This window comes from Equus caballus, chromosome 15 (genome assembly GCF_041296265.1).
Source record: "Equus caballus isolate H_3958 breed thoroughbred chromosome 15, TB-T2T, whole genome shotgun sequence".
In the NCBI taxonomy this organism is placed as follows: domain Eukaryota; kingdom Metazoa; phylum Chordata; class Mammalia; order Perissodactyla; family Equidae; genus Equus; species Equus caballus.
In genome coordinates this window covers 13,290,587-13,317,001 of record NC_091698.1, presented here as the reverse complement: position 1 = coordinate 13,317,001, position 26,415 = coordinate 13,290,587, and the positions used below count along the sequence as shown (strand labels likewise).

At 52.9% G+C, this 26,415-nt stretch overlaps 1 protein-coding gene across 49 annotated transcripts in view; it reads right to left on the bottom strand.

Moving 5' to 3' along the window:
- Positions 1-5,979: 5,979 nt before the first annotated feature.
- The window catches only part of LOC138917619 (ral guanine nucleotide dissociation stimulator-like), a 93,391-nt gene continuing 72,955 nt past the window's right edge, over positions 5,980-26,415 (bottom strand). For 38 of the 49 annotated variants that reach the window (XM_070234863.1, XM_070234858.1, XM_070234857.1 and 35 more), the window contains 15 exons: positions 17,448-19,784; positions 14,448-14,558; positions 13,385-13,578; positions 12,676-12,783; positions 11,821-12,011; positions 11,394-11,674; positions 10,393-10,608; positions 9,944-10,047; positions 9,354-9,423; positions 8,507-8,575; positions 7,989-8,063; positions 7,370-7,402; positions 6,875-6,996; positions 6,578-6,669; positions 5,980-6,283 (listed from right to left, as the gene is read on the bottom strand). In XM_070234863.1, the coding sequence (XP_070090964.1) occupies positions 6,222-6,283; positions 6,578-6,669; positions 6,875-6,996; positions 7,370-7,402; positions 7,989-8,063; positions 8,507-8,575; positions 9,354-9,423; positions 9,944-10,047; positions 10,393-10,608; positions 11,394-11,674; positions 11,821-12,011; positions 12,676-12,783; positions 13,385-13,536 (1,575 nt within the window). In that variant the 5' untranslated portion in view covers positions 13,537-13,578; positions 14,448-14,558; positions 17,448-19,784 and the 3' untranslated portion in view covers positions 5,980-6,221. Of the gene's footprint in view, positions 6,284-6,577; positions 6,670-6,874; positions 6,997-7,369; positions 7,403-7,988; positions 8,064-8,506; positions 8,576-9,353; positions 9,424-9,943; positions 10,048-10,392; positions 10,609-11,393; positions 11,675-11,820; positions 12,012-12,675; positions 12,784-13,384; positions 13,579-14,447; positions 14,559-17,447; positions 19,785-26,415 lie in introns of those variants that run through there. The other 11 variants (XR_011425839.1, XR_011425840.1, XR_011425841.1 and 8 more) reach the window with 2 other exon arrangements.

Genomic DNA, 26,415 nt, shown 5'->3' with positions numbered 1-26,415 from the left:
CTCCCACAGCAAAGCAGGGCGTCCCGGTCGTTCCAGGACAGGGAGGTGTGGGGAGACGGGAGGCGTCCACACCAGACGAGACACAACCAGGTGAGTCACGGGGAGGCAGGTAGAGAAGCAGGCGGCCTCCCGCTCCCTCCGCCCGGACTCAGCCGGCTGTCCCTCCCTCCAGCCCCTGAGAGCGGGGAGCTCAGCAGGCTGCCTCTCTGAGCCTGAGACAGCCGCCAGGACAGCCCCGCCATCGCTGGGGAGCGGGGACGGAGGGGACGGAGGCCCCGAGGAGCCCTGTGCAGCCCGCGAGCCCCGCGCCCCGGCCCTCGAGGACAGCGCCCCGCAAGCCTCAGCGGACACGGCGGGCCAGGGCCGCGCCGCCGCCCGGAAGGCTGTCCGGGACCCGTGCCCGGGCTCAGGGCGCGTCTCCCCTCGCAGCGGCCCTCCCGCCCCGCCGCGGCCCTGCCCGCCGTCCTCCGAGGGCCTCCTCGTCTCCGCGGAGCCCCGTCAAAGCGCTCCCGCCCGGGCTCCCCGCGGAAGCGACGCCCGGACCCCGGCGTCGCGGGCCAGGGCGGCACAGACCGTCCTCCGCCGGCCGAGCGCCCGACGCGGCGCGCGTTGGACCGGCCGCCCCCGCCCAGCAGGGACGAGGCCTGGCCGGGACAGCCCCGCGCGCACTGGGCTCAGGGGAACCGGATCGTCGCGGACGCCCGCGAGGCCCCAGCTTGCCGGCTCTCCGCGTCAGGCACGCCCCTCACGCCGGTCTGAACCTGCAGCCCCTTTCACCGGCTCCACACGCTGGCACCGTCAAGCCTGACGCGGATGTCTGGGGCTTCCCCATTGGCTCAGGGGCGGGGGGCGGAGCGAGTGAGGAGGCGTGGCGAGCGGGGAGGCGCGGAGACAGAGGAGCCGGGGCTGCAGCCTGCAGCCTCACTGGGGAAGGCCAGAGAGCCTAAGTCTGAGTGACAGGCAGAGCGGGGAGGCGGGGCGAAGGGGGGCGTGGCGAGCAGGGGGCGTGGCCACAGAGGGGCGGGGCAGTCGAGCCGCCCTGAGTGGGGAGACGGCAGGAGCGCGAGGAGCAGTGTGAGCGGAGAGGCTGTGCCAGCTCGGGAGCACAGCGTGTGAGGAGGCGTGGCCAACAGGACGGCCCCCGTGGGGGCGGAGCCCAGGCTGGCCAACTGCCTGCTCACAAACGCCTGGAGCCGCGCCCCTCCTGCCCGCTGCCTGCTGGGAAATGGAGTCTTTTTTTACTGGAAACAGAGAAGCTGCGTGTCTCTGCCCCTTGGCCTTTGGGAAATGTGGTCCACAGTCGGACCTTCGGATCAGATGCCACAGCCCTCCATGCCAGAAAATCCCAAATGAACGTGTTAGGTCATTGATAACTCTATGTTTAATTTTTTCTAAACAAAATTCACCTTGAGGTGGAAAGTGGCTCCACGAAGTTGAGTTTCGTCACCCAAAATAACTGCAATATTTTCCGTATTCTGCCTGCAGGAACCAAAACACACTTGTTTGGGTAGGTTTCCCAGGTTTTCCCTGTAAATCGAGATGAGGCAGTAGGTACAGTCCCGGACAAAGACAGAAGAAAAGAGACAAATCCATTTCCGGCATCCATGGCCTCTGACTCTGTCTTGACCCTGAAACAGAGGTTTTCAGCATATTGCTACTTAGGAAGACAGAGGCTCGACACAGGAATGTGAACAGCAACAACCAGAGAAAGCTTTGTGTGCTCGCCCCTGAGGGCTTCCTCAGGGGCCCCATCTGTTCTTAGATTTTCCTAGGTAGGAGCCATCCTTCTTTGTCTCTTTGTATGCTCTGGGACTTTTGGCAGAAAACTTACCATTTGGAATATTATGACGTGACAACTAGGGAAATCAGGTTCTCCCCCTCCCCAGCGTTTCTGGGGGATGCTGACTGCAATCGATGGTGATAGTTTCTTTAGGGGATATTCTGATCCAACCCTGAAAGTTCTGTAGTGTTTGTCATGTGTGGCCACTGAACACTTGGATCTGTTAGCCTAAGGATCTTCTAGAGATCCTGAGTTCAGTGGGTCTTAGGATGTCCTCCTGGGGAAACAGGGCGAGGGAACACTGTATGTGACAGGGAGAGCGACTGTCTGCTTTGGTGTACAGAAAGAGCGTGGCAGACTGCATCCAGTTCTCCTTTCATTCTGGCACACAGAAGACTAGGTTTCCTAGCCCTCTTGGTTTTCGAATGGACGTGTGGCTACTTCTGCCCAAGGCATCACTTTTAGGCCAAAGGAGAAAGGAGGGTGTGTAAGGCCCCAGGTGCTCTTTGTGTCCTTCAGTGGCAATGGAAGAAGGCGTGAGTTTCAGATGGTGTAGCAACAAGGTCATGGGGTCTCCATCAGCCTTGCCCAACGAGACTTGGGAAGCAGGGTTCCCTTCACCCCGGCGACCAATGTTTGATGTAAATCTGAGGAGAAATACATCTTGAGTCATGGATTTCTTAATCATTGCATTTAATTTCTTACCAGAGCATTACCTAAGGTTGTCCTGAAGATTACGATGACCTACCCTCTCAGATTGTCTAAAACGTGATTCTCCCAAAGCAGAATTTCCCGAATCTCATATTGCTATGGTCAGAAGTCGTGTCTGCTGACGGCTGCTTGTCACATATCAGGGCCCTGCCAAGAGACTCTAAGTCTGATGGGGAGTATTGCATGTGGAAAGTGTATGGAAGTTTTCTGGAGAGATATCCCTATGGGAAGGTAGCAAAGCAGAGATGGTCGCAGGAGAAGCTGAAGCCCAAGCCTGCTGCCACTGGGTCTCAGCCAACCCTCAGGGATCTCTGGAGCTGGGACGGCCCTTTGGTGTTGTCCCAAATTGAGACAAGGGGACCAGGCTTCTTACTCTCTTATCTGCCAGACATGGGCCCCTGGCTGTCCCTGGAGAGGGCTGCATCCTCTGGTTAGGCGCTTCCCTATGCTGTGGGAATGTCCTGTGAGGGAAAGAGCTGTGAGCTGTCCTCAGCCAATATTCCCAGGAGCTGTGGGGTGGATGCCTTGGCCTTGAGCATGAGTCTGGGCTGAGTCTCAATGTTTCAACAGCACTTCTCCTTCACCGTGGTCTTCCTTCCCAACCCAGTTAACAAACTCCCCATGGGAGGAGGTCCCTGGGAGGACTTATGTAGAGCTCTGCCTTTCCCTGTGATTGGCTGAGAGAAAGGCATGGGGGAAGACCAGAATCTCTCTCTCCAGCATTCAGACCCTCTTACCTGGGGGCTTCTGGAGAGCTCCAGAAGGGTTCCGACCTCGGCTGACACTGCTGAAGTTGTTCCTGTAACAGTGGCCACGGATTTGCTGTAGTCCGGCGCTTGTAGTTAGGGAGAGTCCGATTCCCTCCACAGAGCCAGAACAGTGTGCTCTCCAAGGTCTTGGCATCACAGGGACAGGCCTGGTAGACATCGAAACCCAGAGGCAGGTTGGCGAGTCGAGGGGCGTTCTCGTTGGTCTCCTCAAGGGTGAAAGAAAGGCAGTCTATGCTGGTAATTCTTCCAGACACACCTAAGCCAGGGGGCAGCATTCAGGAGAATGGTCGAGTCATGCCATTCAGGGACAAATCCTAAGCCAAGCCTAGAGAAAGGCAGGGTTCTGGACTCAGGTTACCCAACCAGAGATGCTCCTGTTTTGGCAGATAGAGGGGGTGTGAACATGGTTCCCAGGGCTCTAGAACCCCCTGGCATGGCTCTCTCACTGTGATGAGGCAAATCATGTCCAAATCAGCAAGACGGGTGTTCAGGGCACTGTGAGTGGGGGGAGACGGCATTAGGCTGGATGGTATGGCTGTCAACTGGACAGATTTTTTGTTAGCTCCCATAAATGGAAGATGCATCTGTGCATGGACCACACGGCAAGAAGTTCTCGAGGTCCGTGAGTGAGGAGTACAAACGCCGTCTCATCGACCACTTTGGAAAGACTGAGTTGAATCCCAAAGTGGCCTTGTTTTCGCTTGCACTGGAAGCCAAGATGCAAGCATCCGTCCCCACCTTAGACCTGGAATAGTTTAAATGGCACCCAGCTTACCAGTTCCTCAAACATTTTGAGCATTTCCTGCCAACACCATATTCACCTGAGGCATTTCAAGGGACTCACATTGTTACTTTCTCTTCCCCTAAGTCAGCTCCTAGGAAGCCAGTTTTGGTAACTTCTGTGTGCCTTGAACAAGAAACATTTCATCCAGATTTGCTAATTTCTTTCCTCGTGGACTTCCACAACCTACTTCCAATTTGGAAACCCAAAGATGGGATGAATGGTGCCTCCTGTGTCCACAGCTGTACTCCCACAACAAACTAAATATTGCTACCTGCCGGGTCGGCTCTCAGGAGCACCCCAGTCCCGGAGGAGACTCTCTTGGGACACCCATGCCTTCATCCCAGCCCTGGGCTAGCCCTGGGACCTGCCACGACTCTTTCTCCTCCGAGGGACAGCACAGCCTTCCCCACCTTCCTCTGGCAAGTCTCTTTGCTGGGTGGCTGTGCCGCATCAGCAAAGACCTGGGCTGCCGGGGACCAGGATTGATCCTCAGCTTCCCGCTGTGCTGAGACGGCCTCCCTGGCAGAGCCCAGCCTGCCTGTGTCTGAGTGACACTTGCAGCCACCAGGAAGGAGGGGATAACTCAGAAGTGCCAAGCGCTTCACCCTGCCCTTGTCTTTCAGGCTCTTTCCAAGGGACGACATTGCAAAGGGTGGGTGGTCACGCTTTCGCTCCTGCTTCTGGACCCGGTGCTCCTGTTGAGCTCAGAGCAGTGTCTGTTCAGCACCCAGATGGGAAGCATTTCAGCATTTCCCTTGGTAAGGCTGTGTCCACGCACATCCACAGATCATCAGGTTGCTGACATTCCCCGCAAGACCCCCAACTCACACCCTTCTTAGGCCTCCTCTTTCAAAGCTCCCAACAGGAAAGGCACACATCCCCACGACAGAACCACAGCACAAGACTGTGGAAAAGAACACAGCCAGCCGAGGGGCTGCACACTTGCTGGGCTCAGGCACAGCAACGACTTTAGGAAAATCACTAAAAATACTCCAGATTGTGTAAATTTGGGACTGTCCGACACCACGGGCCTGGGAAGCACACAGGCCTAGAAGTCACCCTCGGCAGCAGGGAGACTGTAGGGTCATTCCTGGTCAGGATGATGATGAGAAAGGCTGGGGGCATCTAGGGAATTTCTGCCCCAAGATACAATTGTATGCAGAAGTGCAGAGATGCTGAAAATCCTAGCTCACAGGGAGCACTAGGTTTATGGTGGGAGACCTGGCTGAGGCCCTAAAAGCTGCATCCCACAGCTTTCCCCTTGGATAGGCAACAAGCAGGAAATGGTATTCGGAGTCAGGGACCAGAAGCCCAGGGGGATCCAGTCTAGGTCAGAGGTGAACAGGGAGCCCCTAGTGGGCCCGAGAAGGAAGAGTCCTGCCTGCCCATGGTCCATGTCCACAGGACCTTCCTCTGGCCTCGTCCTCTCTATGTGCACGTTTTGAGCCTTTGACGGTATTTTCCCCACTTAGAGCTGAAGCCATTGCGGAGACTGAATCAGAAAACAAGGTCCTAATCTGTGTGCAAGAGAAACCGGGAAAATGTTCCCTCTTCCGGCAGAGTGTCGAAAGGCAGCCACTGTCCTGGGCAGGACGTGTGCTAGGGACAGGCACGTGCTAGTTTGACAGACACGCCCAGCTTAGTGGTTGTGGATCTGCCTGAGAAAACGCCTCCAACCGCTTAGTCCCAAGAGGTCGGAGGGGCCATCTCTGCTCCTGGACAGGGTGAACCACACTGCAATGATCCTGTCCTCGGCGGGAGGGGCACTTGGGCACGTCCTTCAGTAGCCAGGGAGGGGACTGGCACTTCTCCCTTCTCCACATAAACTGAGCCGCTCACTCTGGGAGATTTCTAAATTCGAGGAGGAATGTGAGTTTCTGGATCTGGTCTCCATGAGCGCTGCGAGCGAAAGACTCACACCTCCACTCCCAGGATTAGAAAGAAGCAACAATTTAATATAATACTCAAACGGAGCGTTTACCATTGACAACAAAATATGGCCCCGCCAAATAGGGAAATAGGTGCTGGGCAAAAGGGGGGAGGGGGAAGAGGGGTTGGTGCCTTCCCTCGTGGCCAACAGGGGACCCCAAGAAACGGATCACAAAGTTCTCCTCATCAGAATCAGGGGAGGTGGCCCTGTGCACCCTGAGTGTCAACGCTGTGTCCCCGCTGTAGCTCAGCTGGTCTCAGGAGGGTCATCGACCACCACCACTGGGCCCTTGGTTGGGGGTCTGGTGTCTGGAGAAAGAGAGGCATTTCCTGAGCGGCCTGCCCTGGAACCACAGTGCACACCCCATCCCGGCCCCCACTGCGCTCTGTGCTCAGTCAGCCAAGAGAACCCCATCTGATTTAGCGTCACCCACTTCACAGAGGAGGAAACCAGTCCCAGAAACGTGAGTGCAACCGCCCAGGACGGGACTGCTCAGCAGTGGAGCTGGAACCCAGGGCCAGCTGTCTGCCTCCCCAGGCCCACGCTCAGCCTGAATGTTTCCTGAGCCCATGGTTTCAGCCACTGCCGGTCTGGACACTCACTCTGGCCTGAGCGGTTCTTCTTGCCTTTGAAGAAGAGTCGAATCTTTCTGACCCAGTGGTATCGGGGCTCCAGCTGGCAGGACAGGCTGTAGCTACAGGACAGAGCGGAGCTGGGAGCTCTCAGGAGCCACACATCACATGTGCGTCCTGGAGCCTGCCAGCAGCTGGGGTCGAAGGGCCCCAGGGGTCGCCATGCAATCAGATCAGGGGCTGACCATGGAGCAACGGCCATGGGCTCTGGAGCTGGTCAGCAGAGAGAGGCTGCCCTGCCCTCCCCCAACTCCTGACCCGACTCACCTCTCCTCCTTGCTCAGGGGCTCCACGGCCTGGAACCAGGCCCCAAAGTGCTCGTCGGGCTGCACGGTGTACAGATTTGCAGCCTCCTGGAGCAGCTCGATCTCGTCCATCAGTTTGAATTGCTAGGACAGAGCAAGCACAGGATGCCCACAGGGCCTGAGTGGGGGACCCTGCAGGGCTCGTGGAGGGGGTGAGGAAGGGGGCAAGGGGCCAGTCTGGGGCCTTTGCCCACTTGGGAACCCTCCCTCCCTGCGATTCCAGTCAGGGCTTGCCTGCTCTCACACTTGGCCCAAAATAGCTCCTCCTCCAGGAAGGAGTCTTTGATGCCAGCCCTTCCCCCACCCGCCAATGCCATAGGATCCCTAGCTCTGTATATCGAACTGTGCAAATAAATGTTCCACCCTGGGGATTGGGCCAGAGGGGGTGCTGCCCACTGCGGGGGGGTCTCTGATTTCCAACCCCCACCCTCCCCACCGGGAGGCCGCAGCCGCTTACCTCATTCCATTTCCGACAGTTGAGCACATTGCCCTGGAAAGCAGACAGCCGCAGTCCATCAGAAACAGCCCCCTGGGGCCAGCACTAGCCCCCGTCCACACCTCTTGCAATGTTGCACTACTGCCAGTGGGCAGGCCCATCCAGAGCCCGGACTTGGACCTGGGCCAGTCTCTGGGCTCCAGAGCAGGGGGCGCAGAGCAACTGAGGCAACAGACCTTGGGACCCAACCCTCTCTGATGACACGTGGGGAGACTCAGGCCTCAGGCAGGAAGGGACAGCTCAGCCTCTGATGTGCTTCCTGACTGGGAGGGGCCCGACTTCTCTTCCCTCACTGGCAGGGCCAGAGGGAGAGGCTGAGTCCAGCTCAGACACCACCTCCTGCGGCCACACAGTCAGGCAGCTCTGAGCCTCAGCAGCCCAGGGAACCTGGACGGTGGCTTATGCAGAGCCTGCATCACCCACTGGGGAGATGGGCCTGACACCCCAACTCCCACACGAGGCTGGAGGCCCTGCTGAGAGGACCTTTGCCAAACGCAGAGAGCTCAGGGCTCAGGACAGGACTCTCTCCTCCCCACCCTCAGGAGCCTGAGCCCCCGGACCCACCTCCGGGCTCACTCACCTCCACATAATCCTCCATCGTAGCGTCCAGCAGCTCCAGGGAACGGAAGAACGTCACCAGGGAGGGGACGACCCCCTGTGCCGCCATCGGGATGGGCATGGTGATGAGCTCCCGCTCTCAGGTGCCCCCATGAACCTTCCCCTGAAACCCCTCAGCCCAGCCTCCTGCCCACCCCACGCTCCCACACAGAGCAGCCTAGGATCCTCGGGACACCCCAACACACACAATTCCCTCCCCCGCTCCCCTCCAGGAACACCAAACTCCGTCAGTCAAGTCCCAGGGCTGGCTGTTGGCCCCTCCCAGAGGCAGTGGCCCCTGCCCTTCCCCACCCCAAATCTGCCCTGCTGCCAGCCCTTCCAGGCCTCCCCCCGCTCACTGCCACTGCAGGCCCGTCATGCTTGGCAGCCACAGCAGATTCGCCTGAGGAGGAAGGCCCCTCTCCTGAGGGAGGTCTCCAGCTGGGAGGGGGAGCCCCCTCTCCTCTGACTCCTAGGCCCCTCCCCCACAGTCACCCTCACCTGCTGCCGCTGCCTCTCCTGGGCTCCCTGGCGGGCCCTCTCTGCAGTCTTTAACACGGAGGTCGCCTCCTGTCGGGGCCGAGGACAGGGTCAGTGCGCCCATACTCCCCTCCGCATGTCCCCCAAGGCCCCTGATCTCAGACCCTGGCCATCGGCTCCAGTCCCCTGCTGCCTCTGCTGCTCCCACCTCCAGGGTGCTCTGATTCTAGACCAGTCCCAGCTCCAGGACTCAGTCCTGTGTGACCTTGGGCCTGCCCAGGCCTCCCTGGCCCTCTTTCCTCAGCTGAACAGTGTGAGGAGAACGTCACCTGCTTCCAGGAGTCTCCTGAGGACACAGAGTCATCTGCGTGTCATCACTACTCTCCAGTCACCTCTCGAGGAGGAGCCGGCACAAATCTCCTCACATTCCTGTCCTCCCTTGGATGGTAGCACCCCGCTGGGAGGCCTGCACCGCTGATCATTTCCCTCCACTTCCCAGAGGAGGAGACGGAGGCCCCCAGAGGGGCAGTGACTGGCTCAAAGACCCACTGGGAGAGGCTGCTCCCCGTGCCAGCTACAGGCCCTGTCCCCGCTGCCTTCACCCCAGCCCTGGCTCCAAATCTGACCAAGGCCCCGACCTCTGGACTCCAGGGTTGCGTCCAGACCCCAGCTGCACAGACAGGGAGGGGGAGGGCAGGGTGTCTTGCGGGGCCTGGCCGAGTGGCCCCGGCCTGCCCCACCCTCACCGGGCTCTCTGACCCCCAGCCTGGGCCGAGCCTTGCCATAGCCTCACCTCCTAGGATCCCCTCGGGATGCTCCCCTCCCCTCTCCTTCTGGCCTCCTTCCAGATCTCCAGCCTCCAGGTTACCTGCACCAGCAGCTCCCTGCTCACGCGTTTCTCTCTCCTGACCCACTTCTTCCAGGTTCGAGAACTCTCCCTGCGGGGTGGGGAAAGAAAGAAAGAAAGAAAGCAAGAAAAACTGTGGGATGCTTGAAGGCAAGTCCCATTTATTTGAGAACCCAGCAGATCCAAACCGCCTGGGGCCTGGATGAGGGATTTCACTGGGGTGTTCTGAGCTCTAAGGTCCCCATGGGACTGCGGAGGGGCCTCCCCTCTTGTCCTCGGGACCTCCATTCCCAGATGTCCCAAACAGATCTCTTTGGAACAGTGTTGGTTTCAGCTGCATAGAGGCTTCTGTTGCTGCAAAGGAAACACTTGACAATCTCCACCTGGGCTCAAGCCAGGATCTGGTCTGGAAGGAAATGAATCCCTGGGACAGAACTGCTGGCCTAAGGGCGCTGAGAGACCCAGAGACCCAGCACCCAGCTCAGTCCCCGTGCCCGGCGTTCGCTGTCTTCCAGGTGGCCTCAGCTGACTTTGGGGGACATGCCGGCCCAAATCAGGCTGCCTGGGCCACCTCACCCTCATGGTGCTTGGCTGGAGAGCAGACTACCCACCTGGAAACTTGTCCCCAGGTGTCTTGGAGACGGGTAATGGCAGGGCTCTGCAGGGCAGAAAGGATTGTGTGGAGGGAGCAGAAGTTCCCGAGCCCTCGGCACTCCTGGGGAAGGGAAGAGATGGAGCCGTGAGGGGGAGCTGAAGTTCTGCTGCCTCTGGTTTCTGTCCCCTCGCGGACTTCCCCTGTCCTGGAGGAGACAGATGCCCAGGGAAGCCAGGGAGGGCACACCTGCCACCCGACGAGTAACACTGCCAGGCACAAGGATTTGTAGCTCAACACAAGGAAGGAAGTGAGCTTGTCCCCACTGGGACCTCAAGTCAAGGTCAGTGTGGCCCTGGCATGAGGGTCAAGGGACAGTCCAGGGACTAAGACCCCAGACTTCAATCCTGAGAGCTGAGAAACAAGAGGCAATTCCCACGCATCCAGACAGGGCGTGCCAAGGCTTACCTCAGCCACCCTGATCCACAGCTCAACCACCCTGGCCCTGTCCTGCGCTGTCATGCTGGGGTCCCCAAGGCAGGTGACGAGGATGCAATTGGCCACGGTGTTGTCGTGCATCACACTGTCACGGACGGTGGGTGCCAGGTACTCTCGTTCCCTGTTGTCGCCCTCGGACCAGATGGAGCCGAGGCAGTGGGCGGGCACCAACGTCTTGAACAGCTCCTGCAGAAGATGCGGAGTGTCACCCGGTCCTGCCGCACCCCAGCTCGGCGTCCACAGTCCCCCATAGGCCCAGGCAGGGTGAGATCAGAACTGGAGCTCAGGAAGCAGAGCATGTGGCCTGAGGCTTGTGGGAGTCCCTGGGTTTTGTCTGTGTCCACTGAATGCACCCAGTCCAGGATGACCCCGGACACAGTACTGTGGGGAAGGGAGGGGACATTTGCTCCCAGCCCCGTCTCACTTCCTCCAAGCTCCAGAAGGCAGCCCACACATGCCCACCAGAAGGGCCATCATCCACCCATCCCAGGGCCCCTCGGGTCCCACTCCCCATTCCCATGCACATTCCCCCTGAGGCAGGGACCACCCTCGGCTTTGTTTGACTGTCTCCACTGGAGTCAATGCACATCACCTTCCTGCTAAGTGCTGAGGCTGTCTGGGCCACCTGTGCAGGTGGGGGATCCACCCAAGGACCTGGCAGCACTTCAGTGAGTGCCCATCCCCCACCAAAGGGCCAGACTCTGCCCACCTTCCACTCTCTCCCACCTCATTCATCGGCACAGCCACCCTGTACAGCAGGTGCTGAGTGTCCGTCTCTACTGTCCCCTGTTCGCTAGGGGACAGCGAAGTCTTGGGGAGAAAGAAAGCTGCCCAGGTCACAGTGTTGATAAGGGAGGGAGCAGGGATTTGTACCCAGATCATAGGAATCCCAAGCAGGGAATGGCAGGTGTGGGGCGGCTCATGGCACCAGGAAGGCAGGGGCCACCCGCCCCGCGAGCTCCTCTGCTCACCGCAGCCATCCTCGTCAGCTGCTCTGCCACCAGCTGGGGAGGGAAGTCCAAGATGTTCAGCTTCTCCTCCCGCAGCTGGTCCTCGGTGGTCACGGCCCAGGGGCAGCTGGGCTCTGGGGCTGCCTCTAATGGTGGCCCTTGCTCTGGTCCTGGAGTGGCCGACTCAGGGGCTGCTGGCTCCAGCTCTACCACACGTGGTGAGACTGGAGGTGCAGCTGGCTCCAGCCCGGGGGCTGGCACTGGCTCTGGCTCTGGAAGTGGCAGGAGCTTTGGAGCTGGCTCTGGAGCAGGATAAAGAGAAAGTTTCACCCACACACCTGACAGTTTCTGTGCCTTTCCAAAGATAGGAAGGGCTCCACTGCCTCTAAGGGAACGCTAGCCCATGAACCTCAACACAGACAGTCTTCCCAGACTCCAGTCCCCTCACCTTTCCGTTCGGCCTCAATGGCCTTGAGATGCTCCAGGGGGCCTGGCAGAAGGTAGGCATGGCCCTCCACATGGGAGCCACCAAAGCTGACGTGCAGAGTGGCCAGCTGCAGGGTCCAAGAGGGAAACCGCAGGGGCTCCCTGCAACCCTGCCCTTGGCCCAGCCAGGTTCCCAGCAGGAAATAGATAGCACTGCATGGAGGCAGATGGGCCAGAGAGTCAGTGACCCGGCCTTTCCTTAAACACCGCCCTCCCAAGGCACTCGTGTTAGCATCTGCGCCCCTTTGCCAGACCCTCCCCCTCCAGAGGAGGGCCCCATCCCAGCCCTGAGCCCTGGCTGGCTGTCCTGGCTGTGGCAGGCCTGCTCATCCAGCAGGCTAAACACAGAGTCTGTGAGAGTCTCTTGTTCCCACCGATACTCTCCTCCCCAAGGGTCTGGACACAGCCCACCCAAGCCCTCCATGCATGTGGGCCACTGGAATGAAGACTCCAGCAGATTTGGGAGCAGCTTGCTCACACACCTCCTACTATGGACCTGGCGGTGGTGCTCACAAGGTGTGGATGTGGAGAAAGGGAGGCAGGAGGGGCTGGGACTCTGCTGGGAGTGGGTCTCTAGGGGACAACGCAGCCCAGTCTCCCTTCCAATCCTCAAGGGGCCTGGGACCCATGCACAGCTCTCTTTGAGTCCAGTCCTGCCGGAGTGGAAGCCACCAGAACTCAGCCCTCCCATGGGAATCACAAGATGGGTGAGATGCAGGGTTCTCCCAGGCCTGACCCAGCCACAGCCTCCATCCTCTCCCCACACCCTGTTTGCTAGAGACAGGAGGCCGTCCATCTCGACCCAAAGACCACTCACTTTGGGAGGTGGTCCTGTCCTCCAGCATCCCGCACGCAATGGGCCAAGCTGCCTCCATGTGTCCCAAAGGGGATGAGGGCATCGCCCGGGATGGAGGGTAGATGGGACCTGTGAATGATGTCAAGTGTGACTGTCTGACTCTCAGATTAGCGGGGAGGGCCAGGGAGGCTGTCTGCTTCAGTCACTGAGTGACACTTAGTGTGTCCAGAAGTCCTACTCAGAGTAGGTCCTTCATAGATATTGTTGAATGACCTCCAAGCAGAACCACCCCGGGTGTCTGAGTGGGCCTGTGGCCCCTCTGTGGCCCTAGAGATCCCTAAGTGGCTACACCAAGTACAAGCACCAGGACCAGCTGGATGGCATCTCAAACTCCTTGACAGGGTGCTCTCCAGGTGCTTTTCCAAACTCAAAAAGCCACAAGCCAGTGAAGGGAGAGGAAGACTACTTTCCGTGGGGGACAGAGAAATAATCACCACCAGCAACCACAGCATGGCCCACCACCCTCTCTGCAGAGCCGGGCACCAGGGCAGCACCTGGATGGCTGATCCCATTCATCCCTGGGGGAAGCCTAGCAAGTTCATCCTCTCCCACCCCACGTTTCAGAGGAGCCAACTCAGGCTCAGAGAGATGCGGTGACATTCCCAAGGCAAGACACACAGCTGGCAGTGGGCAGAGTCATCACTGTGCTGAGGAGGAGGCGGGCAGTCACCTGGGAAACAGCTGGTCCAGCACCTGGTGGGCTGTGCTGGAGCCTGAGTAGCTGCAGAGGGAGGTGATGACACTGCAGAGGACTCTGCTGGGGAAGGCTGGCAGCACAGTCTCTGAGAGCCTCTGCATCATGCCTGCCTGGAGGGCGCGCATCCTGCAGGCCTCAGTGACAGACAGAGTGGACTCATCTTCACTCTGGGTGGGACGAGCAGGGACACAGAGTCAGGGTCACCACTGCGAACCACCAGCGTTATCGGGGTCTGCAGCTGACCCAGGAACTCCTAGCCCCTCCCAGACGTGTGCGACAGGAGAGACAGGGGTCCCAACTCAGCAAAGTTCTGGGCTCTCAAAGCACAATCTGACTTTGGTCCTGCGAAGGATTCCACATTGAGCTCCCTCGAGGCCATTTGCTCGCTGAGGGACAACAGAGCTCCCTCTGTGCAGAGCACCAGCCCAGTGAATCCTCAACAGACACCCCTCTCTAGAGAGGAGAACAGAGGCTTAGGCATGCCAAGTGGTTTCTCTAGGTCCTGTGGGTCAGAACTGAGAACCGCCCAAAGTGAGGGCTGAGGGACTTCCCCTCTAACTGCCTGAGGCTTCATCAGACCCTGACCTGGAGGGAAATGTTATGTGGCCACCTCACCCCTCCCAGGTCTGGAAACAGTGTACAGGGCAGTGACACGTTCTGAGAATCCCTTTGACTTTCAAACACGCTGATGGTTATTTCTTTTACATTAAAGGGAGTTTGGAGACCCTTGTTATCGAGGTTTCATTTTCCAAAAATGGCAAAATTCAAAGATGCTCAGGGCCTATTGGGAAGTGACAACGACATCAACGTTTTCTCTAATCTTCCTAGGAAAATGCAAAGAGTGCCCTCCTACCCTCCTATGCAGCTGGTGGGGAGGAGCGGAAGTCCAGATTCCTTTGGGAATGGGACTGTGGGACACTCATGGGGGACAGCCCTGTTAGGGTCCCAGGAGAACGGCAGTTTGAGGTTGGATTCTGGGCCTGCCCTGGTCATCTCAGGGGCCTGGGTGGGAAGACCCCTCCGTGCCCACTCTCACCTCAGAGCAGCCCTGGTTATTGCTGGTGACGCGGTGCAGCTGGTCCCTGTCCAGGGAGATGGAGTACCCGAAGCCATCCGTCAGCTCTTCCACCACCTCCTGCGTGCAGCTCTGCAAAGACAGTGCCCGAGAGCCGGGCCGGGAGGTCTGAGGGGCATGCCTCGACTTGGCCACAGGAGGAAATCCCAGCACAGATCAGGTACCGAGCAGCATCTGCATAGACCTCTAGCCAGGGAGGGAATGAGATGACACCTGGAGGGCTCGGGACTAACCTATGGGTAGAGGAGCTGGGTTCCCAGCACCCACTCTCCCATCCTGCTAGCCACCACCTAGGCTGGGAACACGACACACTGCCAGGCTTCCAACACCGAGCAAATGGCTCCTGCCCAGGGTGGGTCCCTGCTCAGCACCGCCGTCCATCTCTCACTCCCCTCCGACACACAAGGAGGCTCAAATTGTTGTGCGGGTGGCATCCAGTTGTGGCCTAACCCTGTGGGCTTTCCCTGTGTTACCTGAGGGCTCCTCCTGCCAATTGGACAGAGGCGGTGCAGGTGAGGGCCAAGCCAGTGTCTATAGTGACTGAAAAGGCTCTTTTTCTTGGCTTTCCTGAAGCCAGAGCCTCCACAACTCGGGAGACAGCAGGAGAACATCCTCTTGTCTTCAGTGTCGCCACTCAAGTGGGCTCAATAGGATGCTATGTCTAGAATGTGGGCGCCTGGAGACCAGTGTGCTAAGTTCTGTTGGGGTCTGTCTCCAAGGAAGTGAGGTCACTTCCTCAAGTTTCCCTTACCTGGGCGCCTTCTTCAATCACATGCACCGAAAACCTCTCTGGGATCTTGGCTGCTCACCCTCCTTGCCCATGTCACCTCCAGAACTGTACACAAATAGCCAGCACAGATCCCAACACAGGACCTTGAGATGGAACCAGGGTTCCAGCTTGAGGACATGCAGCTGAGTTCCGACCTCTTTTTTCCTACAAGCTCTGTGTCCTGGAAATGCCAATGGGCCTCCCAGGGCCTCCTTAATCACCCAACCTGCTCGATGGGGACGAGGCCAGAAATATTTCCCTTGAGACATCCTCAAGTGTAGAACAGACAATAGCGACAACACCTGTGGTCTGGTTTCCATGTGTCTGATGCACACACTTAGAGATGAAAGAATGACAAGAACGGGTGGGATGTAGTGTGGAGTACCCCTCAAAACAGGACTGGGTTCCAGCTCTGTGACCTTGAGAAAGTCACTGCCCCTCTGGGCCTCATTTCCAGGTCTGCACCTTTAACAGGTGGAAATTAGGGGAAATTCAGATACTTCCATTCACTGGCATGAAACCTTGCAGGGTCTTCTGTTTGACTTAGAATCAGACCCAAGTGCCTCGTGTCGGCCTATGTAGTGGGCAGCCTCCACTATGGCTCCCAGTGCTCACTGCCTTCTGCTGTGCACATCCTTGGAGAACCACAAGTGGTCAGGAACTGCCTTCTGAATAGAATGCAGCCAAGGTGATGGGATGGCCTGCAACCCAAGGTTAAGAACAAAAAGCCTGGCCCTTCCTTCTTACTCATTGGCTTTAGTCCCCTCCCTCTTTCCCTCCTTCTGTTTCCATCTCTCTCTCTCTCTGCATCTTATATCTCTGGAACCGGGGGAGCAAGTGTGCATGTTTTCAGTTGCCCTATGAAGATGTTCCATAGGAGAGAACGGAGGGAATGATTGGCCAACAGACAGGCAGGAACTCAGACTTTCAGTCCAAACAAACCCCGTCAACATGCATGTGAGTGAACTTGGGAGCAAACCCTCCACAAGTCGAGCCGGATTATAGCCGCAGCCCCTGCTTCACAGAGACCTTGAGGCGGAGGCACCCAGCTAAGCTGTGCCCCATTCCTGGCACACAGAATTTGTGAGATGTTAAGGATTTGTATTTTCCAGGTGTAATGTCTTAGAGCAGTGTCATCAGAGAGCGACGGGAAAAGCACAGTCTGCCAGTTCCTGCCCTCTGGCCCTGCCTGTCCCCATCTACCCTCCTCTCTCTTCTCAGGCTCCTTCCAGCTACACTGCCCTCTTTCGGACATTGTCTGGTCAGACCCACTTCTTCCTGTGAGCCTCTGCGCCAGCGGTGCCTTCTCCCTGACACTCAAACTGTTCCCAGACACAGGCAGGCGTGCCTCTCATCTGGCACCCTGCTGACAGCAAATGTCACCCCTGTGATGCTTTTCAGAGCCTCCCAGACACAGGCTCCACTGTCACAGGTCTCCCACCTGCAAGGGCATCTCATGATGTCCTCCTCCTTGGTCTCATCTGGATAAAGTGAGTCCATGAAGGAGGGCTTTCTGCTTGGCGGACGAGGAGGCAGCTTCTTCTGGTTTCCTCAGGATCATGACTGTCTCTTCTGGGCTGAATGTTTCCCCTCCCAAGTCCACTGTGAAAGGAAATTCTCATTCCCTTGCTTTCAAGGGTCTGGTTTCCCCAAGAACACAGGGAGACTGGCCTCTCCCTGGAATGCGGCACCAGCCCCTACACCCACAGCCAGAAAATTAGCACCCAGCTTGAAACACCACCAGATCCTGAAGTCAATTCCTGCTGAGGTCCCCCATCCATTTTGTAACCCCATAGTATCTCCTGATCTCACCTTTCCCCTAAGACACAGCTCCCAGCCTGCCCTTGGCTTCTTACAGGAACAGTGGGATTTCCCAGAAGCACTCCCAGCCTGGGCAAGAAATGTTTTGAAATGTTCTCTATGTATTTTCCAGGACATGGGATATGGGGAGAAGTCATTTTGGTTGTGTATGTGCAACAGTTTTGATGCGAATAGCATCTTTTTCAGACAGAGATCAAAGAGTGGGGCTACCGGGTGTAACAAGAAAATGGATACACTGAGCCAACGTCTTCATGGTGTGAAGTCATAGGGAGCAAAGAACATGGTTAAGAGCAGAGAATATGGAGCCACAACTTAGGTTCAAATTCCACCTCAATCACTTCCTAGATATTGGTAGAGGGCAAAGTACTTACCTCATTGGTGCCTCAGTTTCTTCATCTCTTCTTGGCAAGAAGGATAAGCGTACCTAATTTGTGAGGATATGGAGAGTGCTAAAGGAGTTAATGTTTCAAAACACTTGCAACATCCAGCACATTGCATGCCCTGTACGCATACATTACAAATGAAATGTAAATGTTCTTCTGACGCTGTCTGTTTGCTCCAGACGGGAGACTAGGGGCTGGAAGGATGTAGACAGCACTCCCTGAGACAGGATGAATCGATGAATGAGCAACACTGTTGAAGGCATTACCAATGGCAGATCCGCCTCCCTATGGACATTCCCAAGGACAATCACACCCAAGCATCCCTCCTCCGTCCTGCATCGTCTTCTGGGATTCTATCCAGGAATCACGGGGGCTTCTTGAACCCTGGGACCCACACCCACCAAAGGTTCTCTTCTGTCTGGCAGCAAACCCCAGGCCTTGTCCTAATGGCTGCAGCCCACAGGCTCGGAACTCAGATCCTTTTCTTCACTTGAGGGAGACATGTCATTCCCAGAGGTGGGCACACAGAGTGTCAGCCTTGGAGGAAATGCCTCCCTGGCCAGTGGCGGGTGGAAGAGCACCGTGATGGAGTAGGATTTGTGGAGAGTCCTCCAGGTGTGGTCAGAAGGGGCCCAGCCAGGGCATTTGTCAGCAAGGTCTGGTTGGTGGACCTTGGTGGCAAAAGAGTGGTGGGGACAGCATGTTTTAGAGTTCCTGGCATGAGACAATCCACAGGATGGTCATGAAGTCAGAATCAGCCTAATGAGGTCCAGCTCAATCCACTGTCATCTGTTCCCTGACTGGCTCACTAATCCAGGAGTGATTTACAAGGGCGATATTCGTGTTCTACCATCTTTTCGTTGATTGGCAGGAGCTAGTATTCTTTACAAAACTTGTGTACTTTTACATAGGAAAGGATAGGTGAGTTCTGTTAACAACCCTTCTTGCAAAGTTCTCGCTAACGTATTGAGTCTCTAACAGAATCCGCCGCTGGGAACTTCACCAAAGATCCTGACCTTTACTCTCTGGTTTTAGATCTTCCTGGTTGGTAAATTTTCTTGACTCCTGGCTCCTTTCCTGAGGTTCGTCCACTTAGAACAATGTAGGACTGCAACCTCTTGCCACTTGAGAAGTAGTGGTTCAACTCTATGATGATGTTGGTCTTGCTTACTAAGTGTGTGTGTGTGTGTATGTATGTGTGTATGAGACTGTTTTCTGCATCTTGCCACGTGGGTCAGATTGACTCCTTTCCTTGGAAAAATTGTCCCTAACCACTTTCTCTGGGCTTTATTTTCACGTCTTGAACAGTGCTGTCCAACAGTAGAATTTCACACTCTATCTAATGAAATTTAAACTTTTTTTAAATACTGACATTTAAAAAAGTAAAAATAAACAAGTGAAACTAATTTTTAATGGTATATTTAAACCCATTATAACCAAGATATTACCATTTGTCCAGGCAATCTATATAAAAATTAATAGTGAGATAGTTCACTTTTTCTTTTTTATTGGGATCAACAAATCCATTTACATAGTCTCCATTTGTAAGTTGAAACTTTTTACATATGTGGTTTCTGTGTCCCCCACTCAGAACCTGGGCTGACTTGTTAGAGAGGAAATAAAGCAGAACAGGCATAAGTAACGATCACTGTCAATCCAGCTCAGCACGAACACTCACAACTGACAAAAAGGCTGTCCCTGACCAGGGAGTAGAGGTCCCTCGGGGTCACATGGTGGATCAGCTGGTTCAGCACCCAGGAATGCTGCTCTCTGTCACATGGGGTCTCTGTCACACTCTCCATCATGAGCCATGGGGTCAGGGTGGTAGGTGCAGACAGCTTCCATGCTGGAGGCTGCCCCTTCCTCCGCAGGCCCGGGGAGAGAGGAATGTGGGGACTCTAGAGAGATGTCCTGAATCCTCTGATAATGGGGGCCAGAGGGAGGGAGGAGCAAATTGGCAGTCAGTGGGAAGAGTGAAAATTGGGGTGGTCACCGAAAGTGTTCATGACTCTCAAATGCTCAGAAAAGGGACTTCCCTGAGGGAGATCAGTCTACAGCCCAAGACAAGGGGCCCAGGCTGCTCTTCTTGAACAAGGATCCAAGCAGGGGAGGAGGCAGGAGGAGGACGAGCAGGAGAGACAGCAGGTGGGGTGCGGCTGGCTGGGACTCATCCTGCCGGGAGCTGCTGGCACCAGGGTCTCATCAGGTGCTGCAGGACTCTCTCAGTGGAGTTCAATGTGGCTGAGCTCTTGCTCATGTCTGTCAAATACTGGATGTTGGAGATGGTGGAGTTGAGTGTGAGGGCCTTCAGGTCGTGCCCCTTGGCTGCAAGAAGTGAGGGAGAGAGATGGCCATCACTGAGAGCTGGCCTGAGACCAGATCAGAAGCCTGAACTCAGTATCATCTGTTGCCTTTGCTCCCAGTGGAACCACCACCCAATGCTGCGCTCATCCAAGTTGAAGCCAGCATATCTCTCAGCTCCTCCTCCCTCCCCTGCCGGTAACACCAACTGCACCTACAGATTGCTCCTCAATGCATTCCTTCTGTTCATTCACGTCCCAGGTAGGTCTTATCTTTTCTCACCGGAACCAACACCCTAACATGCTCACTGGATGCATTGTCTAAAGGATGTTCTCTGCCTTGAACATTAGAAGCATTTTTCTGAAATGAAGATCTCACTAGAACACTCCTGCTCTAGCATCACCCATGGCTCCCTAAGGCCTTCAGGGTTAAGTTCAAACTTCTTGACCTGGCACTCAAAGCCCTTGCACATCTGGCTCCTGCTGACTCTTCAGCCTCATTGATGCATTCACTCTGAGTTAGGCTTTGTGCTTCAGGCAAACCAAATTCCTGTCACTTCTCCCGTACACTATGCTGTTTTTGCCTACAGGGCCATTGCTCATGCAATTTCCTCTGCCAGGAACACGCTCCACACCTTATTTCCCTATGTAACTCCTACTCCTTCTTAAAGACCCCAATTGGGCAAAACTCCCTCCAGAGAGCTCTTCCCACCCAAAGGATGCCAGGTGCTTCTCCTCAAAACATCCCACCTTGTATTAGAATTTTCTGTGACTTTCACAAGACCAGGGGCTCTCTGAGGGCTGCATCAGATTGAAATATTGGTATAATCCTTGTGATCAGCATGCTTGCCCTCAAAGCAGAATTGCACACCTCGGCTTCCCAGCTGCCCAGTAAGAATTGGTCAGTTGAGGTGTGGGGCTGGAGAGCTCCTCTGGGGAAGGAAGAGGGGTGCCCTAGGCCTGTGGTGGCTTCTGGTTGCTCAAGCAATGAGGAAGTAGGCAGGAACATGCTGCCCGGCTCAGGAGCTGTGGAAAGGGCTGTCGTCTGGGAGACACAGAGACCCCACACAGTGGGTGAAGCCCCACAGGCTCCTCTGCACTCCAACAGTGGCTGTCCCAGGACAACCATTCACAGGTGAGCCATAAATGTGAGTGACAGAAGGAGGGATTGTGTGAGTAGAGGGATGTTCGAGCCTGTGAGTGAGATGAACCCAAGAGAGACAGTGTGCTTGAAGAAGAGAGACACACAACAAAGAGACAGGTAGAGGCACAGACAGAGGGGATACCTGGATGGACAGAGGAAGAGCGGACAAATGGAGGGTCACAGGGAAAGCAGGAAGAACAAAGACAAGGAAGAGAAGTTGAGAGATGGGAGGAAAGAGGATGGAAGGAGAGAAGAAGGACAAACAGGCGAACTGGCAGGAGGACAGTTGGACAGACTGATACCTGGACAGATGCTCGGGTGGATAGATGGAAGGAAGGAAGGAAAGAAAGAATGGAGGGAGCGAGGGAGGGAGGAATGAAGGATAGGAGGAAGAGAGGAAAGAAGGAGTCTGAGAGGAGGGAGAACTGGGAAAATCACCTGCCCACGTTCAGAGGGTGCTTTAAAGGGAGGGTAAGGCTGAGCATACAGGACCCCTAACTCCCAGGCTTGTGTCCACCTGTCCCAATGCTGCCTGTTATTACTCGTAGAGACGGGCATACGGATGTAAAGGAAACCTTGAGCCCTACCCTCACAACACACAAAACTCAATTCCTGGACACTTTGACCTAAAGGGGAAAGGTAAAATAATGAAACTTCTAGAAGACAACATAAGAAAACATCCTCGGGACCACAGGGTAGAAAAGACTTCTCAAAGAAGACACACACACACACACACTCTCCATACAAGAAATATCGGTAAACTGGGATTCATTAAAATTTACGCTTTCGGTTCATCATAAGACACATTACAAGAGGGAATTTGCAAGTCACAGGATGCGAAGAGATTGTCCCAGTTCCAATATTCAACAAAGGATTCACATGCAGAATACAGAAAATCTTCAGCATATTTATTAGATAAAATGCAGTGAAAGAGATACATATTAATGAGGCTTATTTTAATGAGCCACATTTATTTTACAAGGACAGTGAACAAAGCAATCTGAAAAGCAGGGGGTGGAAAACGAACAGTAGATAAACAGAATCCCAGGAGGGTTTGGAAAAAGCAAGAGAAGCCCCTTACATAACAGTTCATTGGCCTCAGAAAAGGAAAGTACTACTGGATTCTGTTAGGAAGTCAGAAAGATCGAAATATCTAGTGGCTTCAGTGGAAAAATAAGATAGGAAAAAATAACTATGATAGTTATTTGATTTTCCTCCAAATGACTTTATCCCTTAGAGAGCAAGTCACTTTCCTTTTCAATCATCAACACATCAAAGTTTAATTTCCCTCCATTTAGCTTTATTCGTGGCCATAGGTTAGAAGCAGCAAAGGGGCTCAGCAGGCTGAACCAGTCTGCAGACATACTCTGTCCTGTTCCACACTGGCTCACACACGTGCAAAGTGGTCGCTTCTCACAGGGGAAAAGCCTGCAGGGCTGAGGGGCAGCCACCCCTTGGACCCTGTTTGTTAGTACCATTGGAAATTTCTCCTGAGTCCCTACTCACAAAGGAAGTGGGTGGGGGGTAGAATAAGAAGGCCATATATTTGAAGGAAATAGGAGAAAATATTTCATTGTGAAAGTAATAAATGTTGCTTTTCAGAAGTCATGTGTATGTTGACAGTCTATGTCTTAAGGTACCATAATGAAACAATGTACACCTCATCTTCTCCCTCTTTTATCTGAGCATTAGGTTAAAATCCATGAAATTCCTAAGCTTAAAAAAACACACAAAAATCACAAGGAAAGTTTTGGAGGTCATGGATGTGTTCAGCACTTGGTTGTGGGGATGATATGATGGGTGTATGCATATGTCCAAACTAATCAATACACATATAGAAAACGTGTGCATTTTTTGTCTATTACTCATACCTCAACAGAGCTAAAAATTCAAATAAATTCCTAAGTTTACTTTTTGAGGGTATATAAAAGTCAAAATTTCTAATAAAATTCAGATTCTTAATTTCTGAACATAAATAGCATTCCTGCTTTGATGGGTGACCCCACGACTCTCAAAAAAATCAAGAGCAATTGCTACTGTCAATCTCAGTGGAAGTTATTTTCAACACCTCACCCCCTCCTTTACACCTCATTATTTAAAAACCAAGGAAATAGTCTTCAGCTTTTAAAATGAAGGAGTAAATGAGTCAGCTTGACATTATACTTTATTCAAGATTTAATGTTAAGTAAAGGAAATAGCTGAGCATGAGCAGAATCCCTTCCATAACTCATCTTTTCTCCTATGCTGATAATAAAAATGACACTCTACTTAAACATAGTTTGCATGATATATTCTCAAGTAAATATACTTAACTGCTGGACATTTGATTTTGAGATTCTTATTCAATTTCTTCATATTTATCTATAAAACTTATTTGGCATCTTTCATCTTTTTACCATTTTCATCTTTTTAACTTTCGAAGGTTTAACTTTCCAAGAGACTATTTTTTAATGACGAGCTAACTGATGAATTTGTGCACCGACTGTTTTTTTGAGACTGAATATACAAATGGACAAAGGCCAGATCATATATGACAGTATAACTCTGACCCCCAACGTGGGAAGCAAACATCCCAAGAAGCCAAATCACAGCCCCTGCAGCATTCAGCACAGAACAGTCAGCACTTGGTCAGTAACTGCCAGTTTCCAAAACTCTCGTTCTGCTTTCAACACAGGACCGCCAGAGAAAGTCACATATGCTCCCTAAACCATCACATAGGATGCCTGCCTTCTACTTAGTGAGCTCCAGCTTCCCCGTGTCAACAACTTCCAATCAGGCCACCCCTCCCCCACTCCCCTGCCCTCTGCCACCCTCTCCCCTCCCTTTCCCTTCTCTCCTCTTCTTGTGCATGCAACAATCCTCTCCTGTCGCATTACAGTCTCTGCAATATTTTTAACGTGTGATAGAGCAGCTCCTCCCTCAGAGTTCTTCCTGGTCCATATTTTCCTAGCTTAGCTTATGCGTTTATTTTTTCCATGTAGGATCATTTATCTAACTCAACATAACAGCTCGTTAAAATTTTTATTGGCATTGTATTCAATTTATAAAGTAATGGGACTGACCATTTAATGAAACTTCCTAACTTAAAACATAGACTGACTTTCCATTTGCCAACTATTTTTAATTGAAATTTATAGTGTGATCGTCGTAGATTCTACACTGCTGTAAGGAATAACTCCAAAAGTTCCAGTGTACACTTTACCCAGTTCCTTACAATGATAACATTCTGCAGAACTACAGGACGATACCACAGCCAGCTTGTTGGCATTGATGCAATCCACTATCTTATTCAGATTTCTCCAGTTTTACTTGTACTAATTTGTTCCTGTGTATTTAGTTCTGTACAATTTTATCAGATGTGCAAGTTTCTGTATCCATCACAGCTAAAATAATGATCAGTTTTATCACTACAAGGTATTCTTGTATTGCCTATTAAAAAATCAATGGATGTTATTTTTTAGAGCAGTTTTACGTTTACAGCAAAATTTAATGAAATACACAGTGTTCTCATATAGTCCTTGCCCCCACATGTGCATAACCTTTCTGTTGTCAATATCCCTCATCAGAGTAGTATACTTTTCACAATTGATGAACATACATAGGCACACCATCATCACTCAAAGTCCATAATTTACATTAAGGTTCACTCGGTGTCAGAGATCACTAAGGTATAACTCTGTGGTCCATTTCTGGATTCTCTACTCTGTTCCATTGATTTATGTAGCTGTCCTACAATGAAAATGATGATGCTGTGATTACAGTATGTACAAGGCAATACTAAATATTGTTAAAGTGTTTACTGCCGCATTATTCTTCCTGTCATGATTGTTTTAGCTACTCTCAGCTATGTGCCTTTCTATATAAATTTTAGAAAAAGGTGTCTCTGTCTACAAACTGTGGTGGAATTTTTATTAGAATAATATTAGACCTATAGATCAATTTGGGGATAATTGAGACCTGTACTCATTATTCTATCCAGTAACATGGTGAGGACTGCAGAATTCTCAGCACATAACAACTCCTTCCAAACCCCCACACCAGGAGGAGACTCAACCACACTCTGGCATGGCTTCTAGCTGCATGAGTCTGTGTAACCGGAATGACTCCAGCCCACCATTAAAATGCCTTCCTGAGAGCTCAAAGCTGACAGAAAAATTTGCTATTTATTTTAGTCAACACCCAATTATAGGCCTCTGATACCCCTTCTTAGAGTATTTACTAAAGAGGGCTTACAACTGTAGATATGTATCTCTCACAATTCTCTAAAGGACCTAAGAGCCACTCCTTTGAAATACGATCATTAAGACAGATAGAGCCTCTTTCTCTCAACTTCTGAGTGAGGATAGAATCCTAACTTTGATAACTGCAAAGTAACGAACACAGTGGGTCTAATCACAGTTACGCTGACCAACCTTTGTACTTTTTCACTTCTTTGACTCTACTGAGCCCCTGAACCCTGCTCCTTCATTCCCTCTTTAAAATTCTAGATTCACCTCCGTACAAATCTGAGCGCAGCTCAGCTTCTGTCAGCTGTTACTGAATAAAATCTGCTTTCACCACTTTAACTAATTTCTGCTGCATTTGTCTTTGACAATAGTAAGGCTCTCAATTTATTTGCATCTTCTTTAATCACTGTAATCGGTATTTTATAATTTTCAGCATCAGATCCTGTACACATGTTCTTGAATTTATGCCTGAATATTTCATGTTCTTCAGAGTGGTTTTAAATAATACAGCATTTTCAAGTTTATCATCTGCAGGTTCATCATTAGTTGTAGAAATAAAATTGTCTTTTGTGTGTTGATCTTGTACTTTATACTTGGTGAACTTTTTTGTACTCACGTATTAGTTCTGATTTTTTTTTTTTTTGTAGATTCCCAGAGATTTTTTACACAGACAACAATGAAACTAGGAATGGTTACATGTTTTCCTTTCTAAACTCTATGGTTTTTATTTCCTTTACTTCTGTTATTGCCAGAAGCTTCAGTATTTTGTCGAATAAGAGTAGTGAAAGTGGTATTCCTTTCCTTGTTCCTTATTGTGGGGAGAATCATTTAGTCTTTCCCTGTTAAGCATGAAGTAAACTGCGCATTTTCTGTAGATGACCTTCAACAAGTGAAAGTAGTTTCCATCTATTTCAAACTTGCTAGAAAATTTTATGACAAACAGGAGTTGGATTGTATCAAATGTTTTCTCTACATCTCTTGCTTATTAACAAGTCTTGCCCTTAAACAAATAGACAGCCAGTTATTTCTCTGGCCAAAATTGGTTTATCTGGGATTAGCAAAGAATAGCCATTTGGAGTGTGCAACCATGGCAAGCCATGCAGGAGCACCCAGCAAGGAAGAGAGGAGAAGCTCTTTTATCTCAGAGTGGGGAAAACTGTGGGGGCTATTGGACACAGTCTTGAGGGCAGTGGCTTTTCATCGGCAGACTTGTGACTGTCTCTCCTTGGGTTAGTTTCTGACTGGTCAGGAAGAGAAAGTCTTTATTCTTCCTGTTGCACTGCGCC